The sequence below is a fragment of the Lipophrys pholis genome (assembly GCF_963383615.2).
Source record: "Lipophrys pholis genome assembly, chromosome: 1".
Classification (NCBI taxonomy): Eukaryota; Metazoa; Chordata; class Actinopteri; order Blenniiformes; family Blenniidae; genus Lipophrys; species Lipophrys pholis.
In genome coordinates, this window is record NC_137635.1 from 37,322,375 (window position 1) to 37,342,252 (window position 19,878).

The 19,878-nt window shown below is 39.6% G+C and overlaps 1 protein-coding gene across 1 annotated transcript in view; it reads right to left on the minus strand.

Annotated features, from left to right (window-relative positions):
• The window catches only part of carmil3 (capping protein regulator and myosin 1 linker 3), an 88,612-nt gene that overhangs the window by 41,496 nt on the left and 27,238 nt on the right, over positions 1-19,878 (minus strand). The window contains exons 9-14 of the mRNA XM_080471670.1: positions 16,011-16,086; positions 14,248-14,336; positions 11,637-11,731; positions 10,148-10,234; positions 5,555-5,664; positions 3,939-4,016 (exon numbers count right to left, since the gene is read on the minus strand). Of these exons, the coding sequence (XP_080327796.1) occupies positions 3,939-4,016; positions 5,555-5,664; positions 10,148-10,234; positions 11,637-11,731; positions 14,248-14,336; positions 16,011-16,086 (535 nt within the window). The remainder of the gene's footprint in view (positions 1-3,938; positions 4,017-5,554; positions 5,665-10,147; positions 10,235-11,636; positions 11,732-14,247; positions 14,337-16,010; positions 16,087-19,878) is intronic.

Consider the following 19,878-nt stretch of genomic DNA (forward strand, 5'->3'; position numbering starts at 1 on the left):
ATGCTTGGTGCAACAGAATGCCTCCTCCTCGCCTCACAATGCCATTTGGGATATTAGAAAATCATTGACTCATTCATTTGTGAGCAGATTTTCTGCTTTATTTAATTGGGAATGAGCTGAGCTGACTTTTTGTGACCATTACAAAACAAAGTTTTAATGCAAATGAACCTTACGTCCATAGTTAATTCAAATGCGAGGCCTGATGCGCAACAATAGTATACACTAACATGTGAAGACTTTAATTCACACATCCATCTCCTACACCACTAACTACAGCTCAGGAGGGGAAAAAAAATTATTTCTGTTTTCTTGCTTATTTAATGGTTAATGCTCCGACGCTCCTGCAGCAGAACAAAATCCAGCAGGCAGCGTTTCTACCCATCTTTCCGAGAGTGTGTGGGGAAAGTGCTCATCTGTCGAATAAGTCCACTAATTCCCGATAGTAGAACCAAATGGGCAATAAAAAGTGTAATTGTATTGCACTGAATCAAAGTCAAGCCAAACCCATACCAGGAAAAAAAAAAAAATGAATTACTTACAGTTCTTCAATTTGTTAGAATGCATATCCATCAAGCGTCACATTAAAAAGAGAGGGGGGGGGGGGGGGGGGGGGAGCTTCTTGGAGTCTCTGTGGGGAATCAAGAATTCTGTATCGCACAGAGTTTCCCTGCTTATAATTCGCAGTGTCTACCATCCATCAATGAGCATGTGTAAGTAATCAAGCCCACATGTTGAGACGACACAGTAGACTTTCCCAATAAAGAGTGTAAAGGAATACTAACATGAAAGCACAGGCAACTGTGACCCAATTAAGCCGAAAATAAAGGGATATATGTGTGTTTTTTTAGACAGAGGCAAACATAATTGGCATCACAATCCAATTTCTTGTAAGCCTTTAAGCACAATCTCATCACTTGTGAGAGGTTAAACTATCGGACAAATCCATTTTTCCCTTGACAAGTGTGATCCATCACACAAATTGACTAATCGACCGTTGTGTGTATGTCAGGCCAGATTAAAAACAGAAACTTATTAATAATTCAATCTAACAAGGGAACACTAAAAAACACTATTTCTGCCTCAGATGGTTTCTCTCTAAAGGATAAATGACAATTAGCAGGTACCGCAGAGAGAGGTGTTTAGCCCCTGAAGGGGAGCAAGTCTGAAAAACTTGCAAATAAAGCAGAACAGACGCAGCGACTTCCATTCATGCACATAATTCAATAGAAAATTCATGGCCCACATTAACAGGAAGGAGGATAGGTTTCACAAGGGGAGGTTATTCCCTCCATGAAACCGATTCCTCCTTGACAAGCTCTCAGCTTTTAGATATTTAAAACTGCTGGAGTGAAGTGAAGTGCAGCAGGGGAAGCAGGCAAACGTAACACAGTGAGCTGAAAGGCGCCGCGGATGGAAGGAACTCGGAGCAGAGGAACTATTCTGAGCAGTGGGTACATAATGTAGAAAATGTCACCACCTGTGAAAGTCGTGTTTTCAAAATGTTAGGCAAGTAACGGAGTGTGAGAGAGCAATGATTTCAAACGAAAGGCAGGATATTTAAGTTACGAACTGGCACCTCGTAGTCTTTTAATTCCTATTAAGTTGTCACTAAATCAACAGATTATTTGTGAACCTTTTGTGCAATGCTACGTTAAACTGCACGCTGTGTAGAGTTTGCATGCTGTGCCAGAAGTTATATGGATTTTCTTACGAGAGCTTTTTCTTTCCGACATGCATGTGGGTATACAGTATCGATCAAAAGATTTGGCACAACTTTTATTCCACCCTTATCAGGCCGGTGACTTCTGCAAGTTCTTCCTGTAATGTTAAAACTAACAGCAAGTTAATGAAAGTGGTGGTGAACGCAGACAGGTACAGCTCATTGATGACTTTAGTCATGCTTCACAGTTTTCATAATAATAAACACAGTTGTGTTTTGCACCTCTGACATGCATTTACATTTAGGGAGCAAATAATGTATTATACTTTAAGTAGTATATCAGACATGCGGGATTTCTTCCCATGAGGAAATTTGTTTTTAGATTTATGTCTTGAATTAAGTGTGATCTTGCTCCTCTTGACCAGCATTTCTCATTACTCCGTAAAATCTTTGTTGCCATGACATGGAGAACAACAAAAATCGAACTGGACAAGTCAATATGTGCCAACCCAACTTCTGCATCTGCACACAACAGCTGAGAGTCAAACACACCAGAGAGCAAGAAATTCACTCGGTCCATTGAAAACTTTCAGGAGACAAAACATGGCTAATAGTTAAGAATCCGTTGTGTCTACGTATTTCTACACACATTTCATTATTACCGCTTTCAGTACATAATATTGAAATAGTTTTGGAAAACAACTTTTGGTTGATGGCTAATCTCGAGATGTTTCCTCATCTTTGGCAGGATCAAGTGAAAGAAAAGAAAAACTAAACTGATTGATGTACAATGATTTGTGTGTTTGTCCAGGGCGCACCTTGTCTTACAGCTCAACTCCGAATGCCTCCAGCTCACCGGGACCCTAATGCGAATAATCAGGTATATCAAAGATAGATACCTACATTTTATTGAAAATCACCTTGCAATGCATTTACACTCTGTAGGAGCCACTTTATACTGTATTCATCATTAGTAGTGGCAGAGTGTGCCATCTGTTAGGTATTTTATCTCATCAATATCAGTCTTGCTGTTTATTCCAACACCACATCCGAGGTGTTACTCATTTGGAAAAGTTAGTGCTGGCAGCAAACATTCATTCATCGACAGTCATGTCTTTGACATTTCATTTCTTCAATATTCTAGATGTGAATGTGGGAATCCTGAAGAGGAAAGGGCAAGGCAGATTGGCTGATAAAACTCTTCCTAAACACACATTTTATCTCTGCAGAACACATGCAATATTTAAACTATTCTACAGATGCTGAAAATGAAGTTTTAAACTTTAGCAAAATGTTGTCCACTTTATATCGATTTCCAGTTCAATTAAGATTCAATTAAACTTTGTTAAAAGCACCTAAAAATGACGGTGTTGTATTTGGTGCTATATAAATAGGGGGAAAATCCAACTGTTCCACATGAGGAAGCATAAAGTGACTGTGGAAAGGACAATGACCTCCAACAGGAAGAAACTTTTGCAGAACCAGGCTGAGAGGTGGCTGCTTTCTGCTATTCCTGATGGGGTGAGGGGATATTACAATACCTGCAGTACGATATTGCATGATACCCAGATGGTGCACCGTCTATATACTCCTCAGTAGAGCTGTACTGACCTCTCACCACAATGCAGTGAAGGGAATAAAAACATATCTTCATTGTTATCTACTGTAGTTTCTTCTACCAGGAGTAAGAGAGCGCCATCAAAAAGCAATATTACAGAAACAAACAAGACTGCTTGTTGAGCCAGCACGGGATCTCTCTAATTTACTGTGAACCAACAAGAAAAAACATTTCATCAGAAACTAATAGGGGCAGATACATTGCATCGCGGTCCCTGAACTTCCAGGATGGACGTTCCGTCATGCTTTCAGCTGCTGGCGTGTCTGCTAATGCAGCAAGGCACTGTTTGTCAGACTGGCACACAGACTGTCTGTGTTACTGCTTCTAAATTTAGCCGAACTCCTCGCTCTCTGTAGTGACGAAGAAGTGAACAAACACACACTACAAATCCTTCTGTTAGCTTTCTAATCAAGACATAATTATAAAATTTATAAGCTCTATATTTCTATTGTAGTGTCTTCTAAGAACTCCCCGAGCATTATGCACGGAAGAGCTTTTCCCACTAAGCAACCTGAGGTTTTGTGCAGCGGGTGATTCATGTTCAAGATGTTAGCATTTTTTATTTTTTTTTTTACATTTTTGGCCAGAATCCCATCCAGGAGATGAGATCATTGAGGAATGGTCGGATAGTGACTGAAACGGGAGGCGATGAGTACAGACCGAGTCCACAGTGCAGTCGGTCCCAGACAGATCCAAATGAACCAGGCAGTTGGGCTGAGCCAGGAACAGGTACAGGTTCTGTATGGATACAAGAACAATACATTTATTTATTTTTTAAATGAACTCATTTGAAATGCTGATGAGCCAAGTGCACACATTCACATTGAAAACATATTTTTAACAGAAAAGGGGATTAAGAAGCCCCTTTTGGCTGGAAAACTGGTTCCTACCAAGTAATTCCAACTCATTACAGACCAAAAATAAAGAATACATATTTACATGTTATTCATGCGGTTTAGTTTTTTTAAACAGCACCCTTGTGGTGGAGCTAAATGAGGCTATGCACACGGTAAAGGAAGAACATTTGTGTCCTGTCTATATTTATTCATAAACAATGAAGCAGCTCTATTTTCTTCATCACTTCCCACTCTCTTACATGATCCTTAAGTTTGACGTCCAACCCTTTTGTCCAATTATCTTTCTGCCTACGTGCTTTTTTGAGTCAATCTCTACCTCCTCAAAATGGCCATCCCGTCTCTCAGGCACACTGACGTGCACATTTATTCTTCAGCCTGATGATGTCCATCAACCGCTGCAAACTTCAATCGTCTTATCACTCTACCTTATCACTCCTACCTTATTGCCAAATGTTCATTGAACCAAACATATTGTTTCCTTTGCCCAGTCTGCGATAAGCTCCAGTCCCTGTGATCACAACTTCAATAAAGTGAGTATAGAAATGGGACAGATGAATAGACATTTAGTCAGGCATTTTCCCACATATGTGTCTCCAAAGTTCACATTTTAATGATTTATTATCGTAGCAAAACCTCAACTGGCGACTCATTCCTTATTTATGAACATCCTGTGTCGTACAGGTAACTTGATCATTAAGAAATGTAAAAAGAAAAGACGCGGCTGTAAATCTGCCGAGACTATCCTCAAACATTCACTGAGTCAGCAGAAAGTAGAGTCTCGAGAGACCACCGGCAGACCTCAAGCTGCTCTAAAGAAGACGCTTCAGGGGCTCAGTCTGAAGAGAGCATGCAGGCAATAGCAACTGGCTGGGCGTATCACCTTTCACAGTTTATGGGAAGGAGGAAAAGAAGAAGATCACCCTGTAAGAAGACTTTTGTATCTCAGCTGCAACTGCCTTAAGCGCAAGTAAGACTGAAGCCGATTGGACCCACATTGAGCCCTTAGGCTAGCAGAGTCAAACATGTTGGTTTTTTTGATCAGTGGATGCATTTAGTCTTTTTAACTTATTCTGATCAATTTGAAATCATTTGCTTTTCCTTTATCAGCTAACAAAGGTGCCGTTTATCGCATATTAAATGGTACTCAGGTTTTTTAATCAAAAGGCAGACCTACAAGAGGATTCATGTATTTTCCCTTTTTCTTCTGTCACTTTTTAAACACTAGAACTTTGAGGCATCATGATAAACAGATGGCTTCGCTAAATACAGATAGAATTGCGAAAATGATCAAGGTGATGAGCCGAACCTCAAACAAATACAACCTTGTGCAAAGTAAATGAGTTATTTGCAATGTCTGTCTTCATGCTGTGCATTTTACAAAAACAATAACTGTGTTGCATGGGATGGTGATCCACTCACAGTAGCGTCGTCTCCAGACAAAACCCCAGGGTTTTTGCTGAGGTCCAGGTGCAGCAGCGAATTGGAGTAGTCATCACTCGAGCACAGAGCCTGGGACAATGAAACCACACCTAATGGGAGAAGAATGAGGCCGTTTAGAAGAAAGACAAGGAATATGGATGAACGTGTTCAAAGCATCATGGTTTCCAGTGGGTTTACTTAATCTGCACGCGACCAGGCAATTAATTCATGTGAAAATACATAACGAGGAGGAAAAGAAAACCCGGCAGGAAAAAAATAAATACATCTCCTCACAGAAACTTCTGAGCACACAAGTCAGGCTTGTGTGAGAAGCACTTTCAAATTAACCCAGCCACCTTTTCCCCCTCCTATTCCAGTTTATAAGTCGACCCTGAAAGCCAAACAAAAGAAAACGATTCTCTCAAATCAGATCACTACACAATTACACCCACAGGCCTGATGGAACCCCTCATTAAAATCCTCATTCTGCAACAGTGACGCAAAACAAAGCACACCACGGCAAGACGAGGATTAAATATAGACACAGTAACAACACGGGGAAAAATATCCAGCAGCTGCAACAAATACAAAAGTGTACAGCCATCATTATTCTGTGCACTTCTCACTCGACGATGCAACATTGATTACAACCAGCAGTTGCTGCAGGAAGTGAATTGTTCCCTCGTATCGGGGAGCTTGTGTGGAAGTAGGCAGCTCCTACATGTGCTGCCCTGAAGTTGGCAAGGCGTTAAGCTCTTCATCCCTAATTTGTAGCGATTAGAGGGGAAATGAGGGGAAGAGGGGACAGTGAGTCTAATCCCCCTTCTCCATCTATCGAACCATCTATCAGCTCCTTGATTGTGCTGGGAGGTACTGGAAGCCATAAGTCCTTGTGATGCTGTCAAGCATGTGCGGGAGAAAGGGAGTGAGAGCTCCCGCGATCACGACAAAGACATTTGTATTTGTGTGCATACGTGCGTGTGTCGGTATACATGTAGGTGTTGTGGAGACAGAAAGAAGGAGGTGGAGGGAGAGAGAGATCTATAAATATTCAAGAAAAAGTGCTCAGCCCCTGCAAAGTCATACCAATACCCACCATCCAAGGTCAACACCATCACTGCATTCCTCCTGAATCACTGTGTCAACGCACTGGCTTTCAAAATTGTGCCGAGGTAGCCCCCCCCCCCCCCCATTCATAACACACACTTAACAAGGTACCAAGGTCACCATCCATGGCATATATATTACACTTTAAGCTCTATAACGTGGCATCATCCATACTGTCATAAAAAGCCACAGAGCAATAACTACAGAGTCAAAGTGTATGTGTGGAAGGAGCACTAACCATGAAAGCTGCACTGCTTTCAATTTATACCATTTCTGTAGTTAAACCTTGACAAGGTGAATGACGGAAAACTCCGATCACACACTATTTTTGTAAACCGCCAAAAGGAAATGGGAAGGACTAAATTGTTCTTTTCAAATATTCCCTCAAAGAGCGTCATCTGACGTTTGACGCTCAGAGGAAGACGCAGTCGAAATATGTCAGTAAGGTAAAACACCCTCCATTTGTTTAAAAACACACAATTTCATAAAGTTAAGACAACCAAATGAGCATAATTGAGCTAACATGAGAAGTAGACAGTTTTGTCAGGTTTGATTGGCGAGCATCATGATCATCTCAGAGATAATCCATGCTCTCATTTATATCCCATTTAATTATTTTTGATGTTTTCCTCACTGGATAGCTCAAAACTACAATGCCAAACTAAAAACTAAATTCATCAACTACGATTGGTTGCAAGATTGTAAAATGAGAGTATTTACCTGAATTAAAAAAACAAAAGAAACTTTGAACAGCCGTTTCATTAGCTGCCCGTCTATTTTAGAATTTTTTTTTTATTATTTTAATTGTATATATTAGCCAGAAATATATGTATAAATTGACTTTTTAAAAACTGCAGGCATACATTTGATTTCATAAGCACATTTAAAGAATAAATAAAAAATAGCCAAACCGGAGCATGTGAAATGAACTCACCTGAAATTGACCAATACGAATATTGAGTAGTTGAGTATCTGTGTAACCAGATTTAGTATTGGAAAAAAAAACAACTTTAGTTTGGGAAGGTTACACAAGCATTCATTTGGTGGAATTTTCCAGCTACTACAGTCTTCTTTTAAATGCAGGCAGCTTTTTTCTATTTTTATCATTACCAAATTAGATTCACTTGGCATCGTTTCTTAGTTTAAGGAAAGGAGCTTTTTTTTCTTTTTCATTCCAATTAGTATTATCTTGCATATCAACAGTTTTTGCTATAGTCTGGATTTATTTGTTTAAATCCCATTTTAATGTTCCCCTTTTTATTTCTTTGATCATCAAATACCGGTAGATTTTTCTTTAACTACTGCCTATATCTCATTTGTTATACAGTTTTAATCTACTTTTTAGATTAACTGTTTTTTATGGTTGCAAACTAAGCTTCAAATGTGACCAATATCCTAAGATGATTTTAATTGTGAATAATGTAATTTTTGGCCATTCAACTTTCAAGTAAGCAAAACAAAAATTACAAAATTAAAAAGATATGTCTGTTGTATTCCAAGTATTTCAAAACACTATCCCAAAATATAAAAATATTGCAGGTCAAGTTCAGATAAATCACCAATTATGCAGCATAACAATTCTCTGATCAGTTTCAGTACAGGCTGCAGCGTGAGGAATACTGCCGACACTCATCAACATGCCGAATGAGATCAATGCACACAGAGCGGCGCGCTATATCAAAGTATATTCAAAGAAAAGTAACAGGAAATGACAGCGTAGTAGAAAAAGGTATGCAAGCCACAGTCATGACCGCAGCTTGGGAAGATTGTCAAGAAAAGCTGATTTAGGAACTTGGGCATAGTGCACGGTGCTAGAGTCTGCATCACCAACTGTCGCACACAGACGAGTCCTAAAAATGGGCTACAGGTGCCACATTCACTGAGTCTAAGCCAAGGTGTGAAATGTGCACAGTCAGAAATGATCGGGACGCCTCGTCATCTGCCGCCGTTCCTCCACTGTTTCATCAGTCCAAAGTCGATGCACCAGATTTTAAAGCACTCCATGCTGCCGACTGCTGACAGGCTTTCGCCTCCAGCAGGACTTGCCACCTGTCTTTGCCAAAAACTACTCAGAGCTCCTTTGGTGACCATGGTGTTATAGAGCGTGACCGGCCGGCCAATTCTCCTGATCTGAACTCTACCGAGAATGTATGAGATGTTGTGGGGAGGAAGATGAGCGACGGCGTGACGCTCAATACAGATGAGCTGAAGGCCGCCGTCAAAACAAAACTAGAATTTCATCAAATCTCACAGTGCCAACATGCCGCTCACCGCCACATCGCTCTGCTCCCCGAAGATGAGAGAGGAAAACTGAAGATTACGCTCATCAAATTTACAAGCAACGGCATCACCATTATAAACAGAAGAGCATATGAAGGTGAAAAGGGGGAAGGAAAAAAATGAAAATAGAAAAATATACATTTGCAGCGCACTTTATATTTTACCCAGAGATCACTGAATATCCAGACATGTTTGATGCATACAAGTAAAATGTTAAAGTAAATCCATGTTTTGACAGAAATCATAATACTTTGATTTACTGATTTCTTTTTTTCCTGGTTTGAAAGGCCTAGTTTTCACAAATATAATATAAAGTACTCAATTTTTTATCAAATTGATGCATCTCAAATACATGAATTTGAATCAATTTATCTTAAGCAAACATATTTCGTTACAACTGATCCAAACAGTGACACAGACTTCTGTTTTATTTATATTACTTTATCATTTACTTATGTGGCTGCACCTCTGCATCTCGTAGAAATAGGATGGGTCAATGTAAAAAATTAAAATAAAATTCCTAAGAGCATTATGATTAGTTTTGGTTAGTTTAGTATAGTTAGTGTGAAACATAATTCTAATTTGTTCAAATAAAATGTGACTTTTCAGTTTATCTTTTGAGGAGCAGCTTGCTCCTCGGGGAAACCATCGGCGAAATCAGATAAACATCATCAGGCATTAATGCTGTAAAAGATTTAAGCAAAATATGTGGAAATATGCTTGAAATAGGCTACAACGATCAGCGAGGGCATCGAAATGAGGCTATGAATGTATTGATTTGGATCTGTCTCACTGTGATCCGCCGAAGCTGCCGTAATACTTGTGGACAGTTGTAGCTTCTCGGATAAAAGCACTGAAAATGGGACAGCGCTCTAATGCCCATGTAGGATTTTACACATCAGCTGCTTATGATTCTGACCTGATTACTATTTGGTGAATGGATCAGAGAGCACAATCTCCAGTCTCTTTCAACGCAGTGTGTAAATGTCAGCCCAACACCAGCAGTGTGGTTTAACAATTTTGGACTAGCCTACATTCAGAAAAAAGATTTTAGAGACAGCTCCCAGCGTGTTTGAGAAAATAATGTGTTTTACACCACACTAAAAATGTTCCAACTATAACAATGCAAAACTATATATATACATATACATACATACATATCAGCCACTAGGGGCTGCTGTATCTCAGAGGAGCATTTCTCCCTACCTTTGGAGGAGAGCGAGGTCTTGGAGAGATTGAGGAGGCGAAGGCCCTTATTGAGGCGACACACCTGTTGAATCAGGTTGGAGACGCCTGGGGAAGAGAAAAAAGCGTGAAAAAAAAAAAATCTCAGTGAAAAACTAATATTACACAAACTCATCATAGACACAAGCGTTTGTGTTTCTTTATTTTCAGAAATTATATCCTGCCTCTAATCTTTCAAATATGATTGTTTCCCGTTTTCCTAACATCTATAATACGAAAGAGATGAAAAGAGAGCTAAAGGTCGAGTGTCGATGAATTGCATTTCGTCTTTTTTATCATTGTACAGATTAAAGGATGAAGGAGTTCACAGAAAGAAAATAGACAAACCAATAATTCCAATCCTTACACCATCGACTGTTAGAGAGCTCAGATATAATTTCACTATGTAACACCACGATACAATTCAACTACTCTCACTACAAACACCAATAACAGCTTAAAAAAACAAACAAAAAAATACACTAACATTCTTCACAAGCTCCCACATACAACACTGTTGAATAAAAGCCATATGCGCTCTTTATGCACAGATAGATTACATAACCCAGTTTCAGCTCAAAGTATTTATTTAAATACACTGTAGCCATGACAATAATAAATGTAGTTGATTAAAAATTTTATTCACTGTATTGCAGAGGCTGGCAATGCAGGCTCCTGCTTCTTCCCGGCTCGCTCATTTCTTCCTAATGTGCGGTATTTCTAACTTTGACTTTCAAACACATAAAATAAAACCACGCACATTGTAGCCACTCAAATATACACACCACACTGAAGGTCACACTCTTGCTGTGATGATTGGTATGATTGTGATAGTCAAGGCTGCAGCAATTTTCTGGCTGTTATCACAATCAAGTATTTCTTCACGCTTTCAGCACACACGTAAACACAAATGGGGTGGGGGGGGTTGGTAAATGTGAGCACAAAGAATTTATTGAAGCGAGTGGAAGTGACAAGTGTCAGACGGGAGGACAGAAATTAGCTAATGAGTGATGCCGGCATGCATGCAAAGTCTGACCCTGGTTTACACACATGCAAACACACCTCGGTTTGTTCCCCACTCACAGACCCGGAGCACAAAAGTGGCGTGATGTGTGACAGTGACCAAGGCAAACAATTAAAATGGGTCGACATCGGCTCTGTGCGGTATGTGGTAGAGGAATGCGAGTGGCTCGGGCTGCAAGGCCAGAGAAAAGAAATAAAGCATTCTCCTGAAGAAACGGATGACACATACACAGATAGCTTGGGAGATAGATGGGAGGGGAGGGGAGGGGAAGGGAGGGGAGGGGGGCGCAAAGACAGAAAATAAAGGTTGTGCGAGGACGGAGATTGAGTTTGAATTCTTTGAAAGCACACAAGTGGCGCAGAGAGGTAATAGCAGTGGAGCAATAAGAGGCGCCCTGGGAGCCACGGCGGTAGGATGAGAAAGAGTTCAGAGGGTCCGGGCCGGTACCTTGGTTGTCTAGTGTGTTATGAGCCAAGTTCAGGGAGTGAATCACGGAGGCTGGGTTCTCCGACAACGCCGTCGCCATCTTCTGTGGGAAATCCCTGGAAACATTGTTAAAAAGGACAAATTTTAATCCTCTGTGTAATTACTAATTCAATAATGGCTTCAAAGAATGAATATATTTGACACAACTTTGTCGTAATTCAGCTGAAGGCTCCAGACCAACAAGCACCAAAATCTATTATTCAAGTACATATATTTTTTTATACATAAAATCAAACGAGGATTTATTTCAATATCAAACTTGTATAGTTCAATATACAATGAAGATCAAATATTAACTTGTCCTCAATTTAATTTACTTTTATCTATGAAATGTGTGCTTTACACTAAAACTATAAACTTGATACAATGAGGAGCAAAGCAAATATTGGGAGGGAAAAAAATAAATAAATAAATAAGACAAATGCTGACAATATTCCTCATCAGACCAGACAGATGAAGTCATCTGACCTGGGGGGGCATTTAGCTGCCAAAGAGTCACATTTCCCCTCAGTGTGGCTGCACAGGAGAGTAAAAACTGGACCTGCATTTAATGCCAGCAGAACAACTCGGATTGAATGCTAATGCTGATCCGTGTCTCCTGTTTGCCAAACACTTTTGTAGGGATTGTTCATTCACAAGTGGCAAAACAAATCAATTATACAGCAGGTGCTTTAAAGAACCCCCCAGGCAAGTTTGACTGTATAAAAAAATACACCGTTTTCCGCAATGTTTTTCTGTTGTGGTTTTCCCGTAGTCATGGCCATTAACAACCTTCGGTTTTCATGAATATACAATTTCAGAAGTTTAACTACTGTTCCAAGATGACTTCTACGCAGATGAAAGTCCCTTCTGCATGTTTGTGCGATGCAGCTTTCCACATCAAGGTGTCCACTGGACCGTGACTGGTTTCTAAACTAGTTGTGATGTTAAACTGTAAATCCTGCTCAAAAAGGAACTTCAGGTAAGCCGAGAAAACATCCACTTCCAGCACAACCATTTCAGAACGGATTTCCAGCATCAAAACCTCAACTTGTATCGTTCTGTACAAGCTACTAAGAAAAGGCACAACCATTGAAACAAATGTTAGAAAGAAAGTAAAGAATGCTGACCTACCATTGCTCACAAAGCTATATTTAGCGAGAATCTGTGATTACTTTGAGGGGAACAAATGCTCTTGATCAGTTTTTTTACTGTCGGAATTATGAAAATGTCTTCTCTTATGTACTTGTACTGGAATAAATCCTTCCGCTGATCAAAAGAAAATTACTTTTTAACTGTCAACTCCTTTAAAAATGAACCTCTCAAATGACAAACTCAGTCCAGCAATGTAATTTTTTTCCTTCTATACTTTAATATGTGCTTGAAAAGTCTTTTCAAGCACATTCTGTAATTGGTCCTCGCCGTTTATGGCATTTTTGTTTTTGTTTTTTTAATACCACTTCAGGAGTCTCAAAGCGCGTTTAGTTGCATTCACACTCACAAATGCCAACTGACCTTGACGTATGGAGGGAATTGGGATCAAACCACCAACCTTGAGTTGAAGCGATCCCAAACTGCCCGCTTTCTAACGAAAAAATAATTATACTTTACGTTTTTTCATGTGGGAATTCTTTGGGTTTTTCGGCTTCTCCCTTCACAAAAGCAGGTTTGATTTGGCAGAAGGCCCTTCATGAGGTAATGCTCACCATTCATCTGGGCTTCGGGACTGTCACACAGAAAGCGCCCCCTCCATTGGCTGCTCACACACTAGTGAAATGCTGCAGTGCAGCGCCCAGAAAGAAGTCGGGAGTTAAGAAAGGGCCTCCCTCAGAAAAGCAGCAGTAGTGACCCGTCACCAGTGGGATTCAGCGAGAGCTCTTTTAACAATACTGCATTGGAGAGTAAAGTGTTTAGTTATTAGGGGGCGGACGAAGTGTCCTGGTCCTGCATTTATAGGGTACCTGTGATAAGAATAGCCCTCTCTATTGTAAGTAATTCAATACAAGGCGAGTATAAAAACTTCATTATTATGCTGCAGTAAATCATCTCACCCCAAGGCAGCCAATTCATCTCAATTGATCCCAGACAAGAAACCTGCTCTGCTAAATGGTACTCGCCATGCATGGAGGGTAAAAAAAACAAAAACAAGGCTTCCAGATGAAGCCCAAAATTTCACTAATGTCTCGGCAGAGAAACTATTTACCCGCCATGAACAGAAAGGCTGGAGGACTTTATTGGAGGAAAAAAATTGGAGGTTAAGAGAGGTGAGAGACCGAAAAGGAAGAGTGACAGGATTAGAAAGGTCAAGACAGCGGAGGAAAAGAAGAAAATGAGAGGGTGAGGGGAAGGGGAAGGGAGAATTGAGCTGAGGTGATGAGGTGATGAGGTGAGACAAGATGGTGTAAGTGAGAAGAGAGGCTACAAGGAGAAGGGAAAGACAGAGCAGGGAGACAGGGATGGAGAGAGACAAAGAACAAAGGAGGCGCGGTGGAGGAGAGGTGAAGGTGTGAGAAGAACAGGAGAGGAAATTAGATTCAACCAAGACGGCTGACAAGCAGAGCCGCCGATAATGTCACGGGAAAGAGAAACGTACGATTTGAGGCCTGCGTTCTCCAGCGTGAGCTCCTCCAGGCTGTTGGATTTGCTGACTGTGTGCAGGACCTGGTCCACCACCTCCGACCCCTGAGGAGAAACACAGCACATCAACACTTCCGACCACAGTCCAGAGAAAGTCCGTGAGACCTTGTTTATCAACTAATCTCCAGGTTGCTAATTAAAGGTTTGAGGTACAATAACAAATGGATGAATAAATAGAATTCTCTATTTTGTAATGCTCATTTGTTAAGCTCTACCTAAATCTCTTACTCAAGTAAAAAAAAAATAATATAGTTCCATTGTTGTCGCTTTGGCTCTAATGTGAAGCAATATTTTTCAATTCTATAAATTATTGATTTTTAAATCTTACTGCAGCGGCACGATATCCAATAAATATTACAGGGAATGTTTACAGAATAACAGCCTTACAGACCGCTAGAAAGCAACCTTCAATGAACTGCAACTCGCCTTTATATAATATGTAATGACAAATTTCAATACCTCGCAGCTTATCGCTGCAGGTTATTCACGTAATTCACCTTGGGCCAAGTAGCATTTACTTAAGTGCAAATTATGAAAAGTTAATAAATTCATGTTGAGTATTGTTAAAGAGATTCCTAAAGACTGTGCCGAGGATGACCCTTGACTTGCTGTCGTCTCTCCGATTTGTTTTCATGACTTGATTTTCGCCGTTTGCTTAAGAGGTTCACTGTCAGGGTCGTCAGCCTTTTGTACACAAACCCGGGCAGAGGGCCAAACCAACAGAAAACAGCATCAAGAAGAACCACAAAATTTAAACGAGTCAGATCGTTTCAAATGTTTATCCCTACTTACAAGTTAGAGCACGATTTGCACTACCTACATATATCTGACAGGGCCTATAAAAAAAATGTCCACTACAGGGACAAATTGCAATTCCAGGGCAAAAAAAAAAAAAAAGAGCTTCAGTCTTGATTTACTGTATAATAACTATGATTGCATGTGCTCAAAAACATTTTTAACTTATGTATAAGTACAGAAAGAAAAGAGAATTTTATAAACTACATTTTTAATTAAAAACAGGCAGATTTTTGAAACTATTGTTACATATTGCATTTTTAAAGGCTCTTGAATGTGTAGAAAACATGTATGCATGTGCCTAACATTGTAAAACTCATTGGTGTGGATACACCAGTTTATTCATAAGCACTGCTACAGTTCATAAATTAACTGGTGTCGTTCAAAAAAAAATATTTGGGGGGAATTTTATTCAAATAATTTAAACAAGACGACTTTGCTTTCAACCCTTGTTTAACACAACTCTGAATCGTCTGTAGAGGTTTCAAGGAAGAAACAAACAGGGTTTAAATATGCAATGATTAGAAACCATCTCTAATTGAGTCTAAATTGTAAGGAGTGAAAATAAAAAAGTCGTCATAAAAAGATAATGTTCAAGTGAAATACAGATACTTGAAATATTTGTTTTCGTACAAATACTTAGTTTCTGGCCACCTTTGACCACGGCGCGGTATAATCTAAATGACGCTATGCTGTTCACCACTTGTATGTAAGAAAGCATGAATAAATATGAACACGACTTTGAGTTTAGTGAAAAAGAATTGACCTGGGGTCAACCAATATAGCAAATAAGCTGATTCAATAACATCTGTGTACCGACGAGCACCTGGTTTATAAAAAAAAAAAGGGAAATCAAAGTACATATGGGTAATAGGGTTTTAAAAGAAAGGCAGAAGAAGATTTCAATAAAAAATGGATAGTTACAATACGCATGTCTTTGCAGTACAGCTTGGTGAACCAGGTGTTGTATGCGATGGATGCCACGATCACAGCCAAGTCCCTGCAACAAAGACACGTATGCATATCAGGGATAAAATTCAAATCTTCGAATTAGCAGACTCCATCTGCTCGAACACCATCTCATGTCATTGATCTAGAAATTCACATCATCTCAGGCCAAACTTTTCCTTTGCTCCTCGTTTGTTAAAAAGCAGTTTATCATTGTGACAGGAGGAACACCATGGGCAGGCCTGCTTTATAAAACATGACTGATACTGCAGCCGCACACAGGAGGAGAGGAGCAAAGGACCAGAGAGAGAGAGAGAGAGGACGAGTGGGAGAGAGATGCAAAGATCGATGGCAGGGTCAGTGGATTACTCAATAAAGCCACAGTTTGATCCCAGCTCCAGACCTCAAACACTGTTATATCCAGTGCTGTACACACAGAGCCCACAGACGGTCCTGTGTGTGTGCTCAGGCGGGAGAAAGAGAGGGAGGAGAGAGCGAGAGTTTTAAAATCCTCCAAGGTCCAACTAAAGCCACACTGCTGCTACACCTGCTATATATCACCTGACAAACAAGCTGCAACATGGCTAGAGAGGCAGAGAGGAAAAACGAAGCCAGAGAGAGAGGGGGGAAGGAACAAAGGACAACATGGAGAGCAAGATGCAAAGTGGAGGAAAGAGGGTCATGTACCCGGGAAGGGTCCTGTTGCCAGTAACTGCAGCAGCCAGAACATTTACGGTTCATCTCAGAGGAATAAACTGGCTACAGGCTGTGTTCCTTTTTCATTACCGACGCAGCCTTCAGACCAGCAGCTGAGTCCGTGTGTGTAAGCAGATGATGCACACGTCCAGATTCATCATCCGAGTTGACTGACTCGTGTTATGACAGCAGGACATGTAATTGACCTCTATGATGTCCCACCCAGTCCTGTCGTGTGCTGGTGTTTGTATCAACTAGTACTGCTCACGCTGACAACTGAGCACAGCAGGTCAATCTGTTGCCGTTTACGTCTTCTTATGGATTAATTTAATTCGAGAGCACGGCCATAGAAGAATTAAGCTGGAGGTTAGCCGATTGAGGAAAAACAATTTGAGGCTTTCACCTCTGCAGCACACATGAAATGAGAGGGGAGCAGACTGAAAGGTTAACAGTCATTTATTACCAGGCTCTGGGGAAATACACATCAATAACAACACGGATACTGCAAATCTCCCTGTTCATGAGAGCATGCAATACATGAGTCAGGGATCTCCACGCCCCCCAGGCTATCTTTTTCCCTTACCAGTAATATTTTTTTCCCTCCTATGAAGAGAGAAAAAGTGTATAAAAACGTAGCGTCACTGACGGTGTGTGTGATAAAGCAGAAGGCATATTTGGATTAGCGTTTTGAATATCTGAAACAAAACGCATACTTTGAAACTTCAGGTCTTTTGGAATACTGTTTACCGTATTTCGAGACGGCTCTTTCCCATCAGGCCTGCAATCAACATGATTTTGGGGTATAATTATTGACAAGACAAGAAAAATATGTAGACCAATTCAAAACTTCTAAAAATGAGATGAATGTTTACTAAGGACAATTAAAGCTTATAATATATTTTAATCCTATTACGGATGTGAAAGGACAAAAGACCGTCAACTGTTAAAAATTAATGTAATTTATGAAGGGAGATCAATGAAAGAACTGACACCATTTAAAAGAACATTCAACCAGAAGCGGCTATGGTTAATTCAGCATAGAACTAAAGATAGGAAAAGAGAAAAAAAAACCTGAATAGCCGTTATTGTATATTGTAAAAGTATGAAACACCTCTGTTGCACACATACAGTATTTACAGAGCACACTTGCAAATAATTACCTTGTTAAATACGAAGAGGCCGCTATTTCTTCTGTTTATAATGTGGATGTCTACATTCAGCTCTGAATGAATAGCAATTGCACTTCATATATTTTACGTCATTGTTTAATGAAAGATGTGTAAGAAGAAATATGTTATAGTTTCCAAAAGTCTACTGTAACTTTAAGTACTTTTCCAGTAATTAACACTAGAAAGAAAGCCAACGATATGTCCAGTTTTTAACCTTCTGGCCAGCAAGTTTTAAGAAATTCTATAATAATATAAAGTTTTTCAGGGGACTACCAAGTAGGCATCTGCACAAATACCACAGGATTGTGTTTATGTTTGACAAAATTCCCAAGAAACTGCTTTGTGGGTGGCTCTATTATGTGGAGAAACAGAAGGTGCAACACTGCTTCTAATCGGCCCACCAAACGCTGAAGTACAAATGCTGCTTTCAAGAAAGCTTTAAAAAAAAAAAAGAAATTCCCCATTTACCATCTATGCCATTTCATTTATTAATTTGTCTAGTAAGACCTAAAAAGAGGGCTATTATCATTTTGTTTATCGATTTACTATACAGAAGAAGCATTGTTTCAATCATGATTTCATTTTCAGAGATGAAGTTATTTTTGGGTTATTGATTGGAGAAAAGAGACCATTTAAAGCACTATAAAGCACTTTCACGTATCTAAATCTGTCTTTCATTATCGAGCGATATACATCTGCCAACTGTCTTGGAAATCAAAATTTTATTATCCCACCATACTGTTCAGAATAATCTGAAGAGAAACGGTCACATCTTTCATCAAAATCAAACAAATGAGGAACAAAATCAAGTTTTTTGCTTGAATGTAACAAATTTCAATGACAATAGAAGCAAAAAGCTCAATTTGGAGGTTTCACTGTATTTTTTCAGTTTCTTCAGTTTTTTCTATTAACGGTATGAAGATGTTTTTGTAACAAACTCGTAGTCCTTCAAACAAAAACAAAGGAATACACTTGGGAGCCTGTAGCACACCATGCTACAACCATGCAGATTGTATGTTAATGTTACCAACAGGTTGTAGTGCGCACGCTCCACACCCACAGTCAGAGCCACAATGTCCAGCCAACATTAACGTCAACAAATATAGTAAGTAAAAAAAAAAAAAAAAAAATCAAACATTAGGACCTTTTTAAGTAAAACAGGAAAAAAGAAATGAAAAGACTAGGACACACGAAATGCAAATGTGCATTTGATATTACAAGACACAGACACAGAGAGAAGGCACAGTTTGTCCCGAGGGGAGAAAAAAAGAAAAGAAAACAAGGTCGAGAAGCCACACAAATCAAAGCATGACTGGGAACATGAACATGTTGAGAACAATGCAACGGCAAGAATCCAAATCCAAGATCATTAATTACAATAGCTGGTGGGCAAAGTTTGGGAAATATCACAAGAGATACACAAAGCGATGGTTTGTCCCATGAGGAGAATAAATAACCTTAATAAATATCACTTACTGTTTGTTTTTTTTTCCTCATACAGAGGTAAAAAAAAATGTTTGAGGAAAAAGGTCAGTGGGAATCATTAAAAAAATTCAAATTGAGGGGATATTTTACTTGACAGAAATCAAAATCAACATTTTACAAATATTATAAAAAAAAAATTTAATATTCCAGACATCTTATAGATACCAAATAAAGGTAGAAAGTGAAAACTACAGCCTCTGTCACCTTCAAATACAGCACATAAATGTAATGTATAATAGTAAAATGCACTAAACATGACTCAGGTCTATTAAAGTAACAGGCAAGCCACGTCAAACATGTTATTCAACCCAGTTATTCAAACAACACTTGCATTTCCACTGATATTTATTAGCATGTGTGCGTGCACATGGAGGACTGACTGGTAAGAGGCAAGAGGTGCTCCTACTAGTTCTCAAGTCAGCAAGGCGTGACAGTTTTCCTCACACACACACAAACACCAAAGCAAATGTTTGCAAGCACAAAATCTCAACTTG